Genomic DNA, 21,401 nt, shown 5'->3' on the forward strand with positions numbered 1-21,401 from the left:
GAGGCCTCAGCATGCCAATTAATGAAGCTTTCAACTGAACATTTGGAGTTTTTGTTTCCTAATTTGTTCTAGAGCTCCTCATAAATATACTGTTATTAATTTTGACAAGTCAAAATGTCCCCTAAAAATGATCATTGTTATTCTGAGTTTTTGTGGGGTTTTACTAAGCTAAGCATGAAAGTTGTGATTATTGCCCCAGCTTATTTAGGATGCAGGAGTTTTTCCAGTACAAGATTATGACTTTTATATACACAAACTCAGTGCAAACAAGAAAGGGGTCACTACAGTTGGTCAGCAGTTGATGCTTATGAGTGGTGTTTTGTGATCCTCAACCAAGCAGAGACTAGAAAGGGGTTGTGTGATTGGTCTTGTGATTAACAATTTAACAATCACTGACCCTGAAGCCATTTCTTCTAAGAGCCCTGGTTTTAGTGGGAAATGGTATCCAGAAAACACAATCTTAGGCTCTAGACGTGCTCATTGCTACTGAATTGGTTTTTGTTTCTTGGACCATTGCTTTTATTTAGCAGGAGGTTGAAATTTTATGTTACTCTTTGAGGGTATTAAACTCATTGAATAACTTGAAAACTCAGCCGCCAGTGCTGTTTGACATTGGTCTTTGCTAAGAATTTGAGAAACTAAAGCTAATAATAGTATTCTGAAGGAGTGAAATAAAAGGTTGTTGAAAAAGAATATACTCTATTTTGATTTAATAGCAATGGTAATATTTTATTTTTATGAAGAAACTTATCTGCAAGTATAAATAATACAAGAGGTAGGTTGTTTATAATTATCTGGGCTTCATTTTTCAAACTGGGAAACTGAATTACAGTGAGGCCAAATAATCTATATACATCCTCATAATTAGGTAGTAGTGACAGTACTAAAATTTGTTTCTCCCAAATACCAGATCACTTTTTATTTTGAAAAACTACTTTCTTCCCTAGTTAAGAAAAAGCAAGTATAAGATATGGGTAATCTTTTGAAGTCATTCAGAATTAAAATGAAATTTCATAAATTAAAGTGATAAATTATTGTTAAAGTGTGTCAGGGTTTTGTATGCATGCTCTGGATAAAAATTTAATCCTTTCTTTTTTCTGTTTTCAGTTGTTATACCACATTTGCATAAGTTAGCCTTGGTGAACAACTTACAGATTGTGGATTCTAAAAGACTGGACATTGCTACACATCTTTTTGAAGCCTACAGTGCACTTTCCTGTTGTTGTATCCTTGCTTTATTAAGGTGTATCTACATTTATGTAACCAATCTTAGAGTGGAACTTGGTTGTTAAAGATTGAAAAGTAGAACTTCTTTTCTTCAACTTACATAAGAATTGTAGAAAATTGAAGATTTGATTTGTCTCACTCCACTCCTTCTTCTAGCCATCTCATAATTTTAAGAGATAATTTTAAGTCCTCTGTGCTTTTATGTTCTATAGTTTTGAGAATTTTGATGAAGTTCTTAACCTGAAGTTTTTATTTATATTAGTTAGCTACATAACTGAGCAAGAAATAAAAGGCAGAAAGAATTACAGCTGAGACTTCTGTTAATCCAAAGGAAGCCTTGTATATATGACTTGGCATTTAGGTTTTTCAGTGAAGGTTTAACTCTCAGTATCCAGTGGAATATTATGAATATCTCTTAGAGAGATATCACACATTGGACAAGTACAGGGCCAACAAAGCTAATGATCTCCAGTGATTGTAGAACTGGGAGAAAACTTAGAGATCATGTAGGTCCATGTCAGTGACTGTAAATGATTAAACTAAGGCTTAAAGACATGAATGGCTTCTGCTTTTTATAGTTGAAAGCAAAACTGTGACTGGAACAAAGAACTTTAGCCATTCTGTTAAATGTTCTCTTTACTATCCTATGCCTATAAAATAAAACTAAGAAGGAAGTAAAGATAACGATGGGCAAAGTGAACTCCCAACTTTTAGGCTCTTTTATTTAAAAGGCAGAAGGGTTGAAGAAAGGGGAAATGAGAGATTGAAAAAAGAGTGAAAGGCTAAATACTAAAGTACATGCTAAACAAAAAACAGAGAACAAAGGAAGAGTTTCAGGATTATTACATGTGGTTCACATCGTTCTATACCAGTTTGATGTAATAAGCAACATGAACAGGTAATTTTAAATGAGATAAATATGCCATAAAACATTACTAACAGTCATTGACACTGGATTCTGGACTAGAATGTACCAATAAGAAGTTATTTTTGTTCAGAATAAATCAAATAGAGAAAGTAGAAAAGTAGAGCTATCTGTGAAGTAGCTATGTGTCTTTGGAAATACTAAAACTGAAAGTTGGATGCATGGTTCAGAGCAGTTTATGTTGGAAATCTATTACAAATGGCCTAATCATGAGGAGGATATGAGCCATGTTTTTTAAAATATAGATGGCACCATATTTTAATAATTTAATAATTTTGTAACCTCAACTATTCATGTCTTCTATAAGTTTAGTTCCACTAAAAGCAGAACTTATCATTCTTGATTTCTTGTTGGCATTTTCAACTTAGGGAAGATAGAGGAAGCAAAAAGAGGAACTGATATTCTGAATTAGCAAGTAAGAATTCTTTAGTATTGGAGAAGTGATAGGACCCTTGCAAGAAAGCAACAGTGGTGCATCGCAGAGTTTGTATCTCAAAGAAAGAAAACATTGGTGTGTTTAATTGGACTTTGTGAAAGTAATATTTAAAACTTACACAAAACGTTATGTATAATCTTATATAGCAGAGAGTTTCTAAAGGAATATGCCTCAAGGAAAATGGGAAAGTTAAAAGATCCAAATGTTTGGCTCTGTAAAACCAAATTTTCAAAGTAGGGAAGGCAGTGGTTTCCAAAGGGCATAGAAATCTATATAAAAGGAATATTATTGTGTGTTTAGATATGCATAGAATATCACTAAATACAGTAAAAAGGCTACATACCAATACGGTAAGGGGAAGAACCATCTTAACAACAGTCCCTGTTCAAGTACTAAAAGTGTTAGTTCTACATGAGTCAGAACTTGTACTTGAGTCAACAGTGCTGTGGCCCCTAATAAAATCACATTGTTCTAATCTGTTCTGCTCCATTGTATTCTAAGCTGATCAGAAGAGTGCTCCTTTTAGCCTACCATCATGTTTTAATACAGACATTAGAAAAACTATAGTGTATAACATTTTGGCATAATAATAAGTCAAGAAGTCATGTTTAAGGAAAGTTTGAAGCAATTTAGGAATGTTTAACCTGGAGAAGAGATGGCTTGGGGATGAAAAGATATTTTAAAGGTTTTTAGGTAGAAGGATGATGAGGCACACTGTGCAGCTAAGGTACAGAGCTAATACTAACAAGCAGAGATAACAGAGGTTGATTTCGTTTATAAGAAAAACTTCCTAATTGAGCTATCTAAAATGCAGTGATCTCCCTTAATAAACTAAGAATTTTCTTTCATTGTTAGCAGTCAGAGGCTAACCGTCATTCACCAGTAAGGTAAAGGTGGTTCCTAATATCTGATGGAACTAATTACCTTTAACTTTCGAATCCTTGAGAAAGATTGATCCATAGGGAAAAGGTAGGCCCCCAACAGTGAGTAGAAAGAGGAAAAGAAAAGTGACTTCCCTCTTCTAAGTAGGGCCATATTCAGCTTCTCATTCCATGCCCATATTTCTCTAGATCAGACTCTTAAACTACTAATTCAAAGGTCATTCACAGTTATATTTTGGTGCCACTTATCCCCATATCTAGAAAGCAAGACTACATAATCATTAGGTTGTAGCCCTCTATATGTCTATAGGGACTTGGTTTGACCAAATGATGTTTATATTTTTAATACCTATTAAATTTATAAACCACTCATTATAGGATCCATGTTTGTGAACAATTTTTATTTATAACTGTATTTTCAAAGCACTAGTTATACTGATTTTTTTCTTAGTGAAATTCATTTTTTCAACTAAGTCATCTTTATAAGGGAACTCATTTAAATCATCTAATTTAATCATCTTTATGGCCGGGCACGGTGGCTCATGCCTGTAATCCCAGCACTTTGGGAGGCCAAGGCGGGCAGATCACCTGAGATCAGGGGTTCGAGACCAGCCCAACATGGTGAAACCCCATCTCTACTAAAAATATAAAAAATTAGCTGGGTGTGGTGCCACGCACCTGTAATCCCAGCTACTCGGGAGGCTGAGGCAGGAGAATCGCATGAACCCAGGAGGCAGAGGTTGCAGTGAGCCGAGATCGTGCCACTGCACTCCAGCCTGGGTGACGAGCAAAAAATTCCGTTAAAAAAAATTATCTTTATAAGGGAACTCATTTACTGGCTTTTTTGTGGTGTGATATTAAATAGGAGCTAGCTTTACAGGCTAGAATAAAGGGAGAATGTATCAGAATTGACGTGAATGAACAAGATGAATTGTTTTCTGGGGAAAGTTTTCCTGATACCTTTTAATGTCAAGATAATCAACTAAAACTCAAAGATGACTGAGAACTACAAGTAATCCTAAACTTAACAAACGCTCTTATTACAGTAAAAGCTCTGTTATCCAACTCAATCAGGACCTATAGTAGGTCAGTGTAACAGGATGGTTAAAGCAAGAAATCAGGAAAATGGTATCTACCTTAGATAACTTACTTTAACTTAAAGTGTATATATGTTATTTTCTTTTACCAGTCTTTTGATGTAGGCATCTCTTTTGTGTGAATCTGTTGATTATAGTTAAACATCTTCTTTCTCAGGTAAATCACATCTGTAATGCAATTGTCTATGATTTACAGGTTAAAGTTCTTTAAAGAGGATTCAGAAATATTTCTGATATGCACTATAGAGTTTTTCTAGGTGTTTATATTTTTCTCAATCTTTTACAATTGTCTTATACATAATAGTTAAACAGCAATGTTTTAAGCAATTTGCATTTACCAGTTTTTCCCAAAACTTTCAACTTAGTTGTCATGGAAAACTTACTTTTTGTACTTTTTTCATATTCATTGAAACATCTGATTGGGTTACATGACTTAATTGTTACACTCACTTTATACATTTCCATGACATTCTGTAATTTAAATGATGAATACCACTGACATAAATAGATTTGTGTGAATAAATGCAATTGACTCCTGATAAATAACTTACTCTGCAAATGAGGATTCATGCTTGAGGGGAGCCTGTTTACCCTAAGTGATCACCATGCCATAGGTATCATATAAGAAGGCTTCTCTTTTATATGGTAGTAACTCGGTTGTTCTGTTGGACATACCAGTTTGGTTTCGTTTAATTCCCTTAACTACCTTGTCCCAAGTCATTTCAGAGGATTTAATGGTTAATCACTTTTTACCGGGTCTCAGATGTTTACGGACTGACATGGAACATCTCTCTCCAGAGCATGAGGTGAGCCACTGTGATTACCAGTGCCATATTCATGTTTTAATACCTCATATATAGACTTCCGTTCTTCTCTATGTGAGGCTTATGATATGCTGTAATTTTTTTAAATCTAGCTTAATGTCATTTTATCGATTTATTTACTAGATGCGATATCTTCAGCAACTCCTTTCACATCTTTGAGCCTCTCTTTAATTGTCTACAGTAGGGATAATACACTCTCCTTCACTTAATATAATGAGACTTTAATAAGATAACATATATGAAAAAATTTAACTATAAAATGTTAGTTATCTCTGACCATCAACTTTCTTAAATGCAGTTTCTATTTTCTGTCTTCATTTCTTCATAACTATTTTATTTCATTCTATTTGTCTCCTGTTTCCCCTCGTTTCCTCCAAATCCCTGTTTATCATTTATTTTCTATTCTGTATCTTCAACCTACTTTTCCATCAGCTTTTCCTTTTACGGTGTTTGACTCTCCACTCCTAAATAGCAAAAACTGCCTTTCATCCCTCTCCAAGTCTCTTATTCTTCCTGATCATCCACATTTACTCTCTCAACTTTTACAGTGTCTATTGGTACATCATATTCCCTGCATCACACTAATCCATTGAAACTGCCATCTTTAAGATCACTCGTGACCAAGCTGCCACCCTGACAGGACTTTTTTTTAGTTCTTACAGCTTCAGGTCTCTCTGCAGCATTTTCTGATTCAAAACTCCTGTGGCTCCTGGGACTCCACTTCTATTCCTGTTTTTTTCTTACTTCTCTAGTCAGTTCTTCCCAATCTCCCCTCCTTTCTTACCTCACCTTTCCATTCATTAGAATTACTCTCCATGAACAAGTTCATCCATACTCATCATCTAACTTGCCTTTACTATATGTTAATATCACACAAATTTCATCTTCTGCTCTAACCCCATGCTGGAGCCATACTGCCACCTGTCTGTTCCACCTGCATGTCCTACAGGCATCATTTAAAATTCAGCATGGCCAATCCCCTCAACCAGAATTACTCTGTGTCTCCCACTTTGGCTAATGCCATACTGCTTTCTCCCCAAGTCATATACCTGCTGGTTAACATAGAATATGTCCAATTAGTTCTTTAATTTCATAATGTCTTTCTAATCTCTTCCGTTTCTTTATACCTGTGCCACCCTGTTAGTTGAATCCTTTATTGTTATCTCATTGAAACCATTGTAGAATATCCTAATTTTTCTCCAGTCTTAGCTCTCTACTGTTGTTTCTCACTACAGCCAAAGTACTTTTTCTAAAGTATAAATCTCTTCATGTTATTCTCCTATTAAAAACCCTTTACAAGTTTCTACATACAAGGCCTTTTATCATCTGACATCTGTTCATCTTGATAGTTTCATCCCTCTCCCTTTCTCCTCCATCACACACTCTGCCCCAGCCATGCCAAACTAATTCATCTCCACCATATAACATCGTCTTTTGCTTCCATGCCTTTGCCTATTCTCTTCCCTCTGTCAAAAAAATACCATTTCTTAATGTAAAGTGTAGAATATACACTCAAAGGCTATATTACATATGTGTTTGTATTAGTCAGGGTTCTCCAGAGAAGCAAAACCAAAATGATATATTAAGAGATTTATTTTAAGGAATTGGCTTATGCAGTTGAGGGGGCTGGCAAGTCCAAAATATGTAGGAGAGACCATAAGGCAGAACACTCAGGCAGGAATTGATGTTGCAGGCTTCAGTCTAAAATATGGAGGGCAGGCTGATAACTCAAGCAGTATTTGAGGCAGATTCCTTCTTCAGGAAACCTCACTTTTTGCTCATAAAGCCTTCAACTGCTTGGATGAGACCTACCCATATTTTTTTAGGGCAATAATCTCCTTTACTTAAAATTAATTTATTGTGATGTTCATCACATCTACAGAATACCTTCACAGCAATGCGTGGGTCTCACTGTTTGATTAAATAACTGGGTGCTATATCCTAGCCAAGTTGACACAAAGGCTATGACTATCAGTCTTGTTTAAGAAACAATTATACTGTCACAAAGTTGATGAGGGAAAAAAGAAGGAAAATTTTTTAAAATAATAATAATTAAACTAACACCCATGTAATTACTACCTAGCTTAAGAAATAGAAAATTACCAGTATCTTAAAAGTTCCATATATGCCCCTCCCTAATCATGTCCCTCTCCTGTGCTCCTCCAAGTTTAACACTTGCCCAGAATTTTGTATTTTCATACTTTGTTTTTCTTATTGTTTTACCACATATTTATTTATCCCTAAACAACATATTGTTTAATTTTGCATATTTCTCCTATCCTGTATATATGGAATCTCCTGTATGTATTCTTATATGTATGTATTCTTATCTGTATGTATTCTTATATGATTTGCTTTTTTCACTCATTTCGTTATAAATTTCATTATTGATATTTGCGAAAGTAGTTATTTTATTGTCCTTACTGAATAGTACTCCTTTGTATGATTATGCCGTAGTTTATCCATTCTTCTTTCTGGGAAAATGGGTGACATTTCCAGTATTTTGTTATTATAAACAGAATTACAAGCATCTTATGATGCACATGTACAAAAGTTTGTACATGCACGTGTGAGATACAAACTGGGAGTAGAATCAACAAGTTGTACAGTGTACACATTTTCAGTTTTGCCTAATAATGCTAAATTGTTTTCCAAAATGCTAACAATTTATACCCCTATAGGCAGTGTATGGGAGTACTCTTTTAGTTCTTATGTTTGCCCACACTTGGTGTTGTTAAACTTTCTAATTTGGTGAATATAAAATTACCATTATGTTTCTGATTTGCATTTCTCTAATTACTGTCAAGTTTGAGCATCCTTTGGTATGCTTATTGATGAGTTGTGTTCTTCTATTAAAGTCTATTTAGGTTTTCTGCCTATTTTTCATTTAGGCTATCTTAACTGTTACTTTTTAGAAGTTCATTATATATCTGGAATATACCAATACTTTGTCAATTTTATGTTTTATGAATATCTGTTTCCAATTTATGACATGTCTTTTCATATTTTTGGCATCTTCAAACACTGATTCTTAATTTTTTAATAGTCAGATTTATTGATCATTTCTAAAAGACATTATTTCCTATACTTCTGAAATTTTTTTAAATTGACTTTATACAATAAAATTATTAATTTTACTAGAATTGGTTTTTATGTATGATGTGAGCTAGCATTCCAATTATATTTCTTTTCCTATATGGACAATCTGTTATTTCAGTATGTTTTTTGAACAGTTCATCCTTTTTGCACTGATTGGCAATGCTGCCTCTGTCATACATGAAGTTCCAGTGTATGTACGTGCCTGTTATTGGGGAACATTCTTTCTCACTGGTTTCTTTGTCAGTTGTTATAAAAATGATATGTTGTCTTCATTACAGTTGTCTTGTTTAAAAGTCCAGAAATCCAGTAGGACAAGTCCACCATCCTGTCCTTTTTTAGAAATGTTTTGACTGTTCATGACCCTTACCTTCCTCATGTAAAGTTTAGTATTATATTGACAGGTTCCAAGAAGGATCTTATTTAGATTCTGATTGAAATTGAATTGACTCTGTAAATTAATATGGGGAGTCTTCTCTAGATTGAGTCTTGCTATATAGAACATGCTATATCTTATATTTATTTAGATCTTCCAACACGCTGGGGCTACAGGTGTGAGCCACCATCCCCAGCCTGGTGGTGGTTTTTTTTTTTCTCTTTCTTTTAAAGTTAGTTTTGAATAGGGATTTATCAGTTTCATTAATCTCAAATATTGAACTTTTAGCTGTGTTGATTTTTCCCTACTGCTTTTTTTTCTATTTTACTTATATTTGTTTTCATCTGTATTTCCTTTTATTTTGTTTAGGTTTGTTTTTCTATTTTTCTAACTTCTTGAGGAGGAAACTTAGGTTATTTTTAAACTTTTCTTCTTTTCTAATATATGAATTTAAGGGTTTTGGCTTTTTGTTTGTTTTTTTGAGACAGGGTCTCACTGTCACCCATGCTGGAGTACAGTGGTGCTATCTTGGCTCACTGCAACCTCTACCTCCCAGTGATCCCCCTACCTCAGCCTCCCGAGTAGCTGGTACTACAAGCGTGCACCACCATGCCAAGCTAATTTTTTGTATTTTTAGTAGAGACAGGGTTTTGCCATGCTGCCCAGGCTGGTCTCAAACTCCTGGGTTCAAGCGATTCACCCACCTTGGCCTCCCACAGTGCTGGGATTACAGGCTTGAGCCACCACGCTCGGCTATGAATTTAAGGTTTTAAGTATTGTTTTAGCTGTATCCCATGCATTTGCTATATTTTATCTTTATTATCATTTAGTTCAAATTAGAGTTTTATTTCCAGTATTTCATTACTGACCCATGGGGTTTGTTTAATTGGGGGGGCAGGGGGAATTATCTTGTGATATTTTTGTTACTGATTTCTAACTTAACTACAGTCAGAGAACAGTCTGATTTCAGTCCTTTGAAATTTGTTAAAGTTATCCTAATGACCCAGAATATGATCAATGTGGCATTTGAAAAGAATATACATTCTGTCATTATTAGGTATATTGTTTTATATATTTCAATAAAATAAGGTTAGTTAATTTTATGGTTCAATTCTATCTTTGTATCAGTTTTTTTGTGACCTGCTTGTTTCATCAGCTGTTGAAAGACGTGTTAAAAGTTACGATTGGCAGCCAGGCGCGGTGGCCCACGCCTGTAATCCCAGCACTTTGGGAGGCTGAGGCAGGCAGATACCTGAGGTCAGGAGTTCGAGACCAGCCTGACCAACGTGGAGAAACCCTGTCTCTACTAAAAATACAAAATTAGCCAGGTGTGGTGGTGCATGCTTGGAATTCCAGCTACTTGGGAGGCTGAGGCAGGAGAATCATTTGAACCCAGGAGGTGGAGGTTGCAGTGAGCCAAGATCGCGCCATTGCACTCCAGCCTGGGCAACAAGAGCGAAACTCCGTCTCAAAAAAAAAAAAAGTTATGATTGGGGATTGTCTACTTCCCCTTTTAGTTCTTTTCAGTTTTGCTTTGTATGTTTCTTAGATGCCCTTTATCAGGCTGAGGAAGTTTTCTTCTATTCCTAGTTTTTGAATGTTTTTATTATGAAGGGATGTTAGATATTGTCAAATGTTTTTTTCTGCATCAATTGAGATGATCGTGAGGTTGTTTTTTCTTCTATTGATACAGTGTATTACATTAATCTTGGAGTACTAAACCAACCTTGCATTCCTGGGATAAATCCCACTTGGTTATGTTGTATAATTCCTTTGATATGTAGCTGGATTAAGTTTGCTAGTATTTTGTTGAGGATCCTTGCTTCCAGGATAAATGCTAAATCTAAGTCTTTAGGACAGAACATATAAGAAGCAAGCCTGTTTCACCGCAAATTTCCCTACCTCCATTAGGGTATGGTGGGACTGAATAAGAGGAATAATTTAAAGACTTTAAAAGGATCAGATTCCCAGATTCCCTTTGCAACCTTGAAGAGAGACTGGAGCTTTAGTCTGCAGACTTGAGATATCGGGCATAGCTGAAAACCATACTGAAAAGAGGGAAAATAAGTGACAGCTAGTTAATGATGGGACACCTCATTACCCTTCAAATGCTGGCTGTCAGGTTTATACCTACAGGGGAAAAAGGAACAACAGAAAGTTAGGTTTTTGCCAGATTTAACTTAAAGTGAAGTCTACCGATGCATAAAGAGATTCTAATCCACATTTTGGTGCTCCAGTCATGAGTAGACATCCCAAGATTACCAATCATTTAGAAAAGCCTAGAATACCAAAGATAGAGATGAAAATATAGAAGAAAGAAGGAGGATACTGGAGGAAACAGAGACAATGCAAGAAGGATAAAGAAAAATACAAAAAATTCCCCTTAAAAACCAAAAAGCAAAAAACTAGCCAAACAACAAATGCTATAACCTGTGAGATAAGAGAGTGGGGTAGCAGAGAATACATTCAAAAAAGGGTAACCTAGAATTTCCCACATGATGCATGATAAAAGTTTCATTCTCTCAGAATAATCCCCAAAGTCCTTATCATAATCTCAAGGCACTATAGGATCTGGCCCTCTCTTCTAGTACATTTTAATTAAGACTTCATCTTCTATCCTGTCTCCCTTGCTCACCCTGCACCAACTCTGGCTTCTTTCCTTAGGACATGGCAGGTCTAGTCCCACCTCACAGCCTTTGAGCAGCCTCTTCCTAGCGTCTGCAGCATTTATTCCTCCATCTCCTTCATGTTTTTACTTAAACATTATCATCTCCATGAAGCCTACCCTGAACACTTCCATGTGAATTGTACCATTCTCCACTTTGGCCTTCCTAGTACCCCTTATCTTACTCAATGTTTTTTCTAAAACCCTTATCACTTTCTAATATACTGCATAATTTACCTGCTTTTTGTGTATCTATCTCTCTTACTAGAACATAAGCTCCACAAATAGGGAATATTGTCTGTTTTATTTGCTTTATCCCCCCCGTCTAAAAAGGTGCCTAGGCTGTAGTAGGTAGACAATAAATATTTTTTTAGTGACCTCCATGCCCAAACATGGGCCAAGAATATTCAGAAGAGCCATTCATTTTCTGGTGTGGTTGCCAGATATTAGAGCAGCAGTTTAGATCTCTCTAACCTTTCTGTCACTCACTCAGTCTCCCTGCAGGAATGGTGTTAACTTTTACACACCCAGCATATCCCTCATTATATTTTAGTAGCCGTGGTGCTATACCTAGTCTCAGCTCTAGACATTAAAATAAGGGATCTTGCTTTTTACAACCTGGAGAAAGCAAAGGGGCGTAGAACAGGACAGCTTTTACTGGGAAAATGTGTGTGTGACCATAGTGTGTGTGTATGTTAAATATATAGATGTATATACATTTTACTTTTAACATTAGAAGATGGTGAGTAAGCTAAGGGAGAATAGAAAACATTTAGAAAGAAGACTAGTGAAAATCAAAATAAATTATTGTTATATGATTGAGATTTTTTTAAAGCTACTTCTGTACCTAGTCTAGCAATCTAATATGAATTCCTTTAACAAAGTAACTGCCAAAACTAAATTTTTAATTAACATATTAGCTTATAGGAATACTAAAAATTAAAACATTAGATTAAACCATAGTATTTTACTATGTAAACTGTATTTCACTAAGGTAAATTTTTTTAATCAGGTTATTTTAAGTTCCATGATAAAAGAATGTGAACAAAAAGTTGAAAACAAGACCGTCCAAGAGCCTCAAGGGTAAGACATTAATTCCTTTTTTAAGGCTACATGTTAACCTTAATTTTTCTATCTAAATTTGCTGTCAATCAGTGTAATGTGTCATTTTGTGTTATGTTATAGTCCTTTGTTTGGAAGACAAGAAAATGATTTAAGTCATTGGTTCTCAAATCCTGGTCTATAAACCATCTCATCAGAATTATCTGGGGAATTTAAAATTCAGGTCTCCACCCCATGCCCTGCGCCTTCTCTCAATATTGTCAGTCAGCCTAGGGATCTGTATGTTTAAAAGCTTCCAACAAAATTCTGATATATAGCTGGGTTGTTCACTCACTGGTCAAAAGAATGTCTAGAAAGTTATGACAGGAGTTGTAAGATGAACAACGTACTGCATAAAGGATTATCAACTTGGGAATGTTCTAGTCACATGCTTCTAATCAAACTAATTGGAATCCAAGGATTCAGTAAAATTAAAATATAAGCATAGATGTGAAAGAGTATAACGTTGGAGTTTCAGGAGTGGGAGTTATTTACAAATGAGCTGTACGTACTCTTACTGAAGTAACCTTGAGCATCTTAAGTGGACTCAGACATAAAAAGCTCAAAAGTATTTTCTTTAAGGCTAACTACTGGGAATAAGTGTTTCATCCTATCGGTCTAGAAACATACACACACTCGCGCATGCGCTCCTCCCTATTCCCCATATGCAACACGCATATATCTTTGATGTGTTAGAACCCTTACTTTATAAAGCCTCTTAGAATGGAAGCAGTCTTCTCCATATATAACCATTTTAGCCACAGAGGATTAAAACAATAGACACATTCACATCTTCTATATTAGTGGTTTTTTATAGAGGTTTTTTACAGGCTTTTCTAACAAACACAAAAATAAACTGAAAATATAATGAATTTCTATATATGTTATAACTGTAACCCAGCTTCAATTTCATCCATACCCGACCTACTTCTCCCTCCCATTCTCTGATATGTATCTTTTAAAGATAAGTATTATTTAAAAAAAACATAAACACAATATCATTATCACACCAACATAACAACTTAATATCATCAACTATCTGGCTTTTGTTCAAATTTCTCTTTGTTTCATAAATGTCAGTGATTTGTTGTTTGTCTTCCTTACAGTTTGTTTCTTTGAGTCAGGATCCAAATGAGTTCTGTACATTGTAGTTGGTTGCTATGTTGTCTCCTTCAATCCATAGACAGAATGTCACCCTTCTATTCCTTTTTTCTCCGTACAATTTACTTATTGAAGAAACTGAGTCATGTCCTATAGAGTTTCCCACAGTCTGAATTTTGGTGATTGCATTTCTCTTCTGTCTTTTAACATGTTCTTCTCTATTTCTCGTATATTTGGTAGCTGGGTCTAGATCTAGAGACTTAATCAGATTCACGGCAAGCTTCTGTTCTCCTCAGGTTTTTACACATATGATTCCGTCTGCCAGGAGTATTCTTACTCTGCCTGGCTAGTTCCTATTCATCCTTCAGGACAGAGCTTAGATGTTGCCTCTTCAGGGAAGGCTTCCTTGACCCCAACCTCCCTCTGAAGTCTATTGTAGATCAAAAGCACAAGAGGAAAGCCTTTTACTTGAAGCAGTAAAAGGAACTGCTTCTAAGATGGAAGGAAAAGCAAGAGTGGGTGCAGATAAAGTTATCTGTATCTGTGAAGAGCTCTGCCTTTTGTTGTGGGGAATACAAAGATGATGCATATATGGATTTCACCTTCAAAGAGCCTGTGGTTAAAAGCAGTATTTTTCAAACTGCAGATCATTGACGTTAGTACACTGTTTAATTAATTTAATTGGTTGTGACAGGTATTTCATCCCAAGAAATAGAATCAAATAGAGAGTACATCCCAAGTGATAAAGATGAGTCTTTCTTATGAAACATCAGTTACCTGTGTAAGTACTACAAGTCATCATGTAAATGTGGCACTTACTATGGATCTGTGTCAGAAAAGTTTGAAAAGCACTGATCTGCAGGCAGAAAATGTATGCATAACTATTTTGGTACCCTTCTTATAGTCATTCAGCAGTAAGTAAAATTCAGAGGGCTTACCATGGGCTGTTCACAAAGATGAGCTTGAGCAAGTCATAGTCTCTTCCCTCGGGGTATTCACAGCTGAAAGTGGGAAAAAGAAGCAGTTAAAAATAAAGATAAACACTAAAACAATGCCTGCAAATGGTTCCAAGGATAAAGGAATACAGGAGTCTTCAGATATGAATGGCTGACTAGGGAGGAAAAAAGGAAGAGCAAAAGAGGATTACATGCAGAAAAATCAGCACTGTGCAAAATGACAAAAGTTACAGAAGAGCGTGTTTGGGAACTGTAAGTAAAGCTAGAGTGCAGAGTACATGTGGGAGAATGGTAGAGATAAGTATATAAAGGTAGGCAGGCACCAAACAATAAAGAATTCTGTGTGCCACACTGGGAAATTTGGACTTTATGTTATAGGCCAGGTGGCAGCAAACTTTTTTGTAGAGATAGTAAACATTATTTTAAACTTTGGAGACCATACAATCTCTGTCACAGCTACTGAGCTAGACTCTGCTATTGTAGCTGGAAAGCAGCCTTTGGCAATATGTAAATAAATGTGCATGGCTGTGTTTCAGTAAAACTTTATTTATAAAAACAGCAGGCTGGATTTGGCCTGCTACCTGTAGCCAATTCTTAGGAACTTTGGTTGTCTAGAGTTAGTGTCCATCAGAATCACCTGGAAATTGCTGAGTACCAGCCCCAGAGTTTTTGATTCAGAAGATCGGAGTGGAGTCTGAGAATTTGTATTGATAACAAGTTCCCAGGTGGTGCTAATGCTGCAGGTCTAGGAACCACACCTTGAGAATCACTCTTTAGGAACCAGACTCTAGTGAATAGAGAAGTGGGTGGAACAGATTAGAAAGCTGTTACAGGAACCCATGATAAGATGAAGTGTGGTCTTGGATGGGAAGGTAACAACAAGTAATGCTTATGAACCAGATACCATTCTAAACATTTTTCATATATTTGCTAATAATTGTCATACTAAGCCTACAAAGTAGATAGTTTTACTATTCTCATTTTACAGATGACAGAGAGGTAGGTAAGTTGCTCAGAGGCCACCTAGCTACTAAGTGGAGGAACCAGAACCCAGGCATTATGGTCCTTGAGACCGTGATTTTAACCACCATGTTATAATGCCAGTGTATGGCAGTGAATATGAGAAGATGGATTTGAGATCCATATTTCAGATGTGAACTCAGTTTAACTTGGCAGCTGATTAAGAGTGAAGGAGAACAGAATCAAAAGATTCCTACATTTCTGATCTGAACATTTAAGCGGATGATGATAAAATACAACAAAATGGAACTATAGGAAGAACTATTCTGAAGAGGAATATTTAAAATGTGAGGCACAGGTAGAGAAACACTATAGGCAGTTCATTGAGATTTAAGAACCATTAGCAGCATATGGGTGGTAATTAAAGGCTTACAGTTGGAGCAGTGGTAGATGAATGATATCATTTGAAAAGGGGGCTCTGATGGGGAGAAGGTGACCAGGCATGGAATTAGAGACCAACATTTCAGATGCTTATGGAAGAACTTAACTAAGAAATAGAAGGCAAACCAGAATGGTGTTAGAAATCAAGTGGAGATTTTATTTTTGATTTGTTTTTGTTTTTTTCAAGATAGAGTCTCACTCTGTCTCCCAGGCTGGAGTGCAGTGGCACCATCTCGGCTCACTGCAACCTCCACCTCCCGGGTTCAAGCAATTCTCCTGCCTTAGCCTCCCTCCCGAGTAGCTGGGATTACAGGCGTGCACCATCATGCCCAGCTAATTAATGTATTTTTACTAGAGAGGGAGTTTCACCATGTTGGCCAGGCTGGTCTCAAACTCCTGACCTCAAGTGATCTACCCGTCTTGACCTCCCAAAGTGCTGGGATTACGGCTGTGAGCCGCTGTGCCTGGCCCAAATGGAGATTTTAAAGAGAAGAAAAGAGATAAGTAATATAGGACATAAATAGTTTTAAAGAAGATAGGGATATTAGTTGCAAAGAAAAGATCTGAGATTTGCTTGAAAACTTCAGTGAGGATACACATTACAAGGCAGCCCATTTCATTTTAATAACTCTTTTTAAAAATTTATCTTTTCCTGGATTAAAATCTCCCTTTCCAAAATGCCTATGCCCTCTAAAACAAGTCTTTATCATCTGGTAGAGGGGTGGGAGAGTGTTACAAACCCCTTTATAAAACTGATAAAAATTTACACTCTGTCTTGGGGTGGGGGCGGAATTGCTGTAATGCAATGATTTTTTTTTTTTTTTTTAACTGAAGAGCTTTGTAGTATAGACCTGGCCCTCCTACCTCAGATGGAAAGAATCAGAAGTACTGGATTAGACCTAGGCATCTGCATTTTCAGAAGTTTTCCAGGTGACTGTGATGTGTATCAGTAGACCTATGCAGATATATACACCCCTGCAGATATACATTATATATCCAATTTTTCACATATGACATATGCAGGTATCGGTTAAGTCACCTAAATCTTCTTCAAGCCAAATATTTTTCATTCCTTTAATTTTTACCTGTTATAGTTTCCAGACTCCTTAACATCATGGTTGGCCTCCTCTTAGAATATCATTAAAACTTAAAAACTTGATATCTCAACTATGGTCTGACCCATACATCCCCTTTTTCTAGATGTAAATTTAAATCATACTTATCTTTTGACTTACACTGAGTTTTCTAAAGAAAGGAAGAGCACTGAAAAGCTAGAATGTTAAGGAAAGGCACCATAGGACTTCAGCTGGGCTTTGAAAGATGGGTAGGCAATGGATAGAAAGATTTGAGAGTGATTGAACAATAGTCTGGACAAACCTGACTGAGGGGAGTCAAAGAGATAGTCAGTGACAGTGGTATGGAAAAACAAGAAATAGACTGCTACATTTCCTGAATGCAAAGCACATTTCATCTTGTAGGTGGTATGTAAGCATTAAAGATTTTGGAGCTAAGATGTGATATCAAGAAGTGACTTTTGGAAGTTAATCTGATAATTAAAGATGGAAGACTGTTGGAATCACTGAGTTGTGAAGTATTAGCCATGGAAGTAAAAAGAAACAGTAGAGGAGATGCTTCAATGAATAAGGTCACAGGACTTGTGATTGGTTTGAAATAGAAGTAGAAGGAGCTATTAAATTCACTGTTAGAAACAGAGGAAAATAGTAGAACCACTGGCAAAAAGAGGGGGGAATTAAAATGGAGAGTTATTTCTAAAGTTAGGTGTGAACAAAAGCTTGAGATGTTGGCTTTATGTAGCAAATAATAGTAATGTGGGACTGACCCTCAGGAAAAGGGATGCGATTCAATTTGAAACTTGGAGAGTAAGTTTTATAATTGAAGAATTAAGAGCCAAATACTGAACCTTAGGGAAGATTACTTTGTGGGAAGAGAAGCAGCAGGAAAGAGACCCCACTGGTGTACTGTCAGAAGAGCAATGTGAAGAAGATTTTCAAGGTGGGAGTTGTGGTTTGGTTTTTAACTTGAGTAATTCACAGTGCACACCCTTATAGACTACATAGACCCAGGTGTCCTCCGTGGCAGCACACACCTCCTGCAGTAGATTCAACAGACATGTTGAGCACCTGCAGCTTGCCACACGTTGTCTTTGACATGTTCAAACACATTATCTTACTTAATCCTCAGAATATTTTACAACAGAAATTGCAAGCTGTGTTTTACAGATGAGGAAACTGAGTCAGAGCGATCTAAAGCATGTTGGCCAAAGCCACAAGGCAATAAAGTGGATTCCAAGTCTATTACAGGACAGTTGTCAGGTCATTGAAAAATTGTGCTTGATCAGTATTCTGTTTCTGTTCAGTACTATGATAAATTAGCAATCTTTAGTGGTCATTTAGATTGTGTTTATTCCCTACAGAGCAGGTTGGTGAAAAAGAAAGAAGAAATGGATTCGAAACTATTGATTGAAATCAATGCAACTGGCAATTCAGGACATCCCCCAAAAAAGGAATATCCCCCTAAAAAGGAATATACCATAGGATTATTATCAGCACAGCACAAAACTTCATTGCAATTTAATTTACTCATTTGTGAAAATACTGATAATATTTATCTTCCAGGATTGCTGTAAGAATTAAATGAAGTGATCAAGAATAACTACTACTAACAATTACATCATGCTATTATGTGCCTAGCACTATACTGAACACTTTACAGTTGTATTAATATAATCCTAATAACCCTAGGAGACAAATACTAGAATCATCCTCGTTTTACAGATGAGATTAAATAATTTACCCGAGCTGGTAAACAGAGCCAAGATTCAGTCCAGTCCCAGACTTGTGCCTAACCACCACATGTACTGCTTCCTTTACTATAGATAACGAACATGAAAGCTCCTAATCTAGTATGGCATATACAAACTACCCTCCATAAATATTAGTTTCCCTTTTGTGATGCCAATTCAGAGTGTGTTCGTTAATGATATGCTACTAAATAAATGAAAAATTGTTATTTTTTTAATTGCTTTACATGAATTTTAAATTTTCTTTCCTAGCTCAATGTCAATTGCTGCAAGCTTAGTGAGTGAAGATACAAAGACCAAGTTTTTGAACAAAATGGGCCAGTTGACAACATCAGGCGCCATGTTGGCCAATGTGTTTCAGAGAAAGAAGTAGAAGCAGGAAAGAAGCCCCCAGTAAACACTAAGATGGACCTCAAGCCGACTGGTTCCTTGTACTTGAAGTACTTGCCTTTTTTATTTCCTCAGTTTTATGTTCTTGCATTATAATTTTATCCTAACCTCCAAAGATATTTGCACTGCTTTTAATTACTGCTGTATATTTGTTGATTTTGGAGTTACAACTGTGGTGATAGAAAATTGAGTTGATGGTCTGTACCAAGTCCCTTGTCTATGTTCTTGTCTTTCAGAATAATTTTTATATAAATATATATATAGTGAAGAAGTTTTTTTTAATTTTTGGATGGGATATTCGCAAATATCTGTATTATACACTAAGCTATTACAATGGTACTTAAAATAATGTAAATTTGAAGTCATTGTTATAAAATAATAAAGTGGAGATTACTTAAGTATTTAAATTATGAAAGAATAATGCAGACTTTTTATTGTTTCTTAACTGACTAGAAAGAGCCACCAGCATTACTCTGTGCCTTTTGGACATCAGTTTGTGTGTTCTATAGGAATTGTGTGCATTCCATTCACACAGTATTTCTTTAGGATGCTGTGATGATTTGAATTACAAATCCTACAGTAAATAGCTAAAGACGAAACCTTCATTTCATAACTCTCATGAATATTCTTTAAGTGCTATTTAAACCTCCCCAGCACTTAGATGCGTATAATGGACTTACCTGAGGAAAGACAGCACATAGGCATGGGGAGAGGTAACCAAGGTGAATTTTACAAACTGGTGTGTAGTAGATTTAAATGCTCAAAAATAAATGTAACTGAGAAGAGTTAATGATTGTGAGATTTTTCCCAAATTGAGATACAGAAGAAAATATAGTTTGAATCTGAAATTTAACACTTATTTATGTAAAACATTTTATTTAAGATATTTTCTAATGATTTTAATTTTAGAGAGTACCTTTTCATTCTGTGTGTTACAGAGAAGTACTGAAAAGTTAAGGACACTTGGGGGCTACTTTTTTCCCTCTAAACTAAAAAAGACATTGGCTAAATTATAACTAGTTAGTTATCACCTTGTCCCTGAAAGTCAGTGACCTCCTGTGTTTGATGTATATTACATAGAGTCTTAAGTCAGTGTACAGTTCCACTGGAATTTGACAGTTGTCTATACAGTCATGCAACTTGAAGTAGAAAAGAGTGCTGGACATAGGAAGGGGGTGCTTGGTTTGAGGGGTTAATGTGAGGCCTTTTTGAAAAATGAATATTTTGATAAAAAGAATTCTTGTTTTAGCACAGTTGATGCACATAGGTGATTCTCATATTTGTTGTATAAACTGGTTTAATACATTTGGAACATAGTTGGATTACATTCATTTCCTGGGAAAGCTAGCTTACCATACATTCAAGTTTATAAAACAATTTGCCATAGGCAAAGCCATTTGAAAAGTTCATTCTGAAATTATTTCATTTACCTACAGTGAAATAATTGTGAACTAAGTAGTCTTTCTGAAAACTGTTGGGTTCTAGGCATTCCTGAGAAATTGAAAGTGGCTACCTTTCATGTCAAAAATGTTGATCTATTATAAATAAAATGTTTTTGCATATGTTTTTGTTTTGGTTTGGGCTATGTGTTTTACTTTCGTTTTGAAACACTATACTTTCTATTAAGCAAAAAAATGAGAAAAGCCTATATTCATGAGAATATACTAATATTTTGTAAATATAATTTATATAAATTTACCTATTTTGGTTTGTTTTTACTAAAAAGGGACCATGTTGCTATAAAACTAATACATTTCAGAGGTACCTGGAAGAAAAATGTTTAAACTCTGATTTGCTTCAAACTATAGTAGAATATGTGTATGTTTGTTATCAAGTGAATGGGCAGAATGTATTTTTATTGTGAACATTTTTCTTAATTAATGAATATATTTATGTAAGTGCTAATTTTTTTTAAAAGGCAACAGTAGGCAAGATTCACAGTGTATTTCAAGTGAGAGTCTCTTTTCTTAAATGTTTTAATATCATTAAGATTTCACATTGTGGTTTTTGTTTTTTGTTTGTTTGTTTTCAGTAAAATATGTCTTGTCTTTACAGACAAGACAGACACTAATCATTGAGACTGAGATTTGGACTGAGTCCAAAA

The 21,401-nt window shown here is 35.5% G+C and overlaps 1 protein-coding gene across 4 annotated transcripts in view; it reads left to right on the forward strand.

Moving 5' to 3' along the window:
* RELCH (RAB11 binding and LisH domain, coiled-coil and HEAT repeat containing) overlaps positions 1–20,859 on the forward strand; it is a 120,227-nt gene extending 99,368 nt beyond the window's left edge. For 3 of the 4 annotated variants that reach the window (XM_009252431.4, XM_054538042.2, XM_009252433.4), the window contains 4 exons: positions 1,108–1,224; positions 5,284–5,372; positions 12,540–12,610; positions 19,160–20,859. In XM_009252431.4, the coding sequence (XP_009250706.2) occupies positions 1,108–1,224; positions 5,284–5,372; positions 12,540–12,610; positions 19,160–19,280 (398 nt within the window). In that variant the 3' untranslated portion in view covers positions 19,281–20,859. The remainder of the gene's footprint in view (positions 1–1,107; positions 1,225–5,283; positions 5,373–12,539; positions 12,611–19,159) is intronic. The other variant, XM_054538040.2, reaches the window with a different exon arrangement.
* The last annotated feature ends 542 nt before the right edge of the window (positions 20,860–21,401 follow it).

Source organism: Pongo abelii, chromosome 17 (assembly GCF_028885655.2).
Source record: "Pongo abelii isolate AG06213 chromosome 17, NHGRI_mPonAbe1-v2.0_pri, whole genome shotgun sequence".
NCBI classification, from domain to species: domain Eukaryota; kingdom Metazoa; phylum Chordata; class Mammalia; order Primates; family Hominidae; genus Pongo; species Pongo abelii.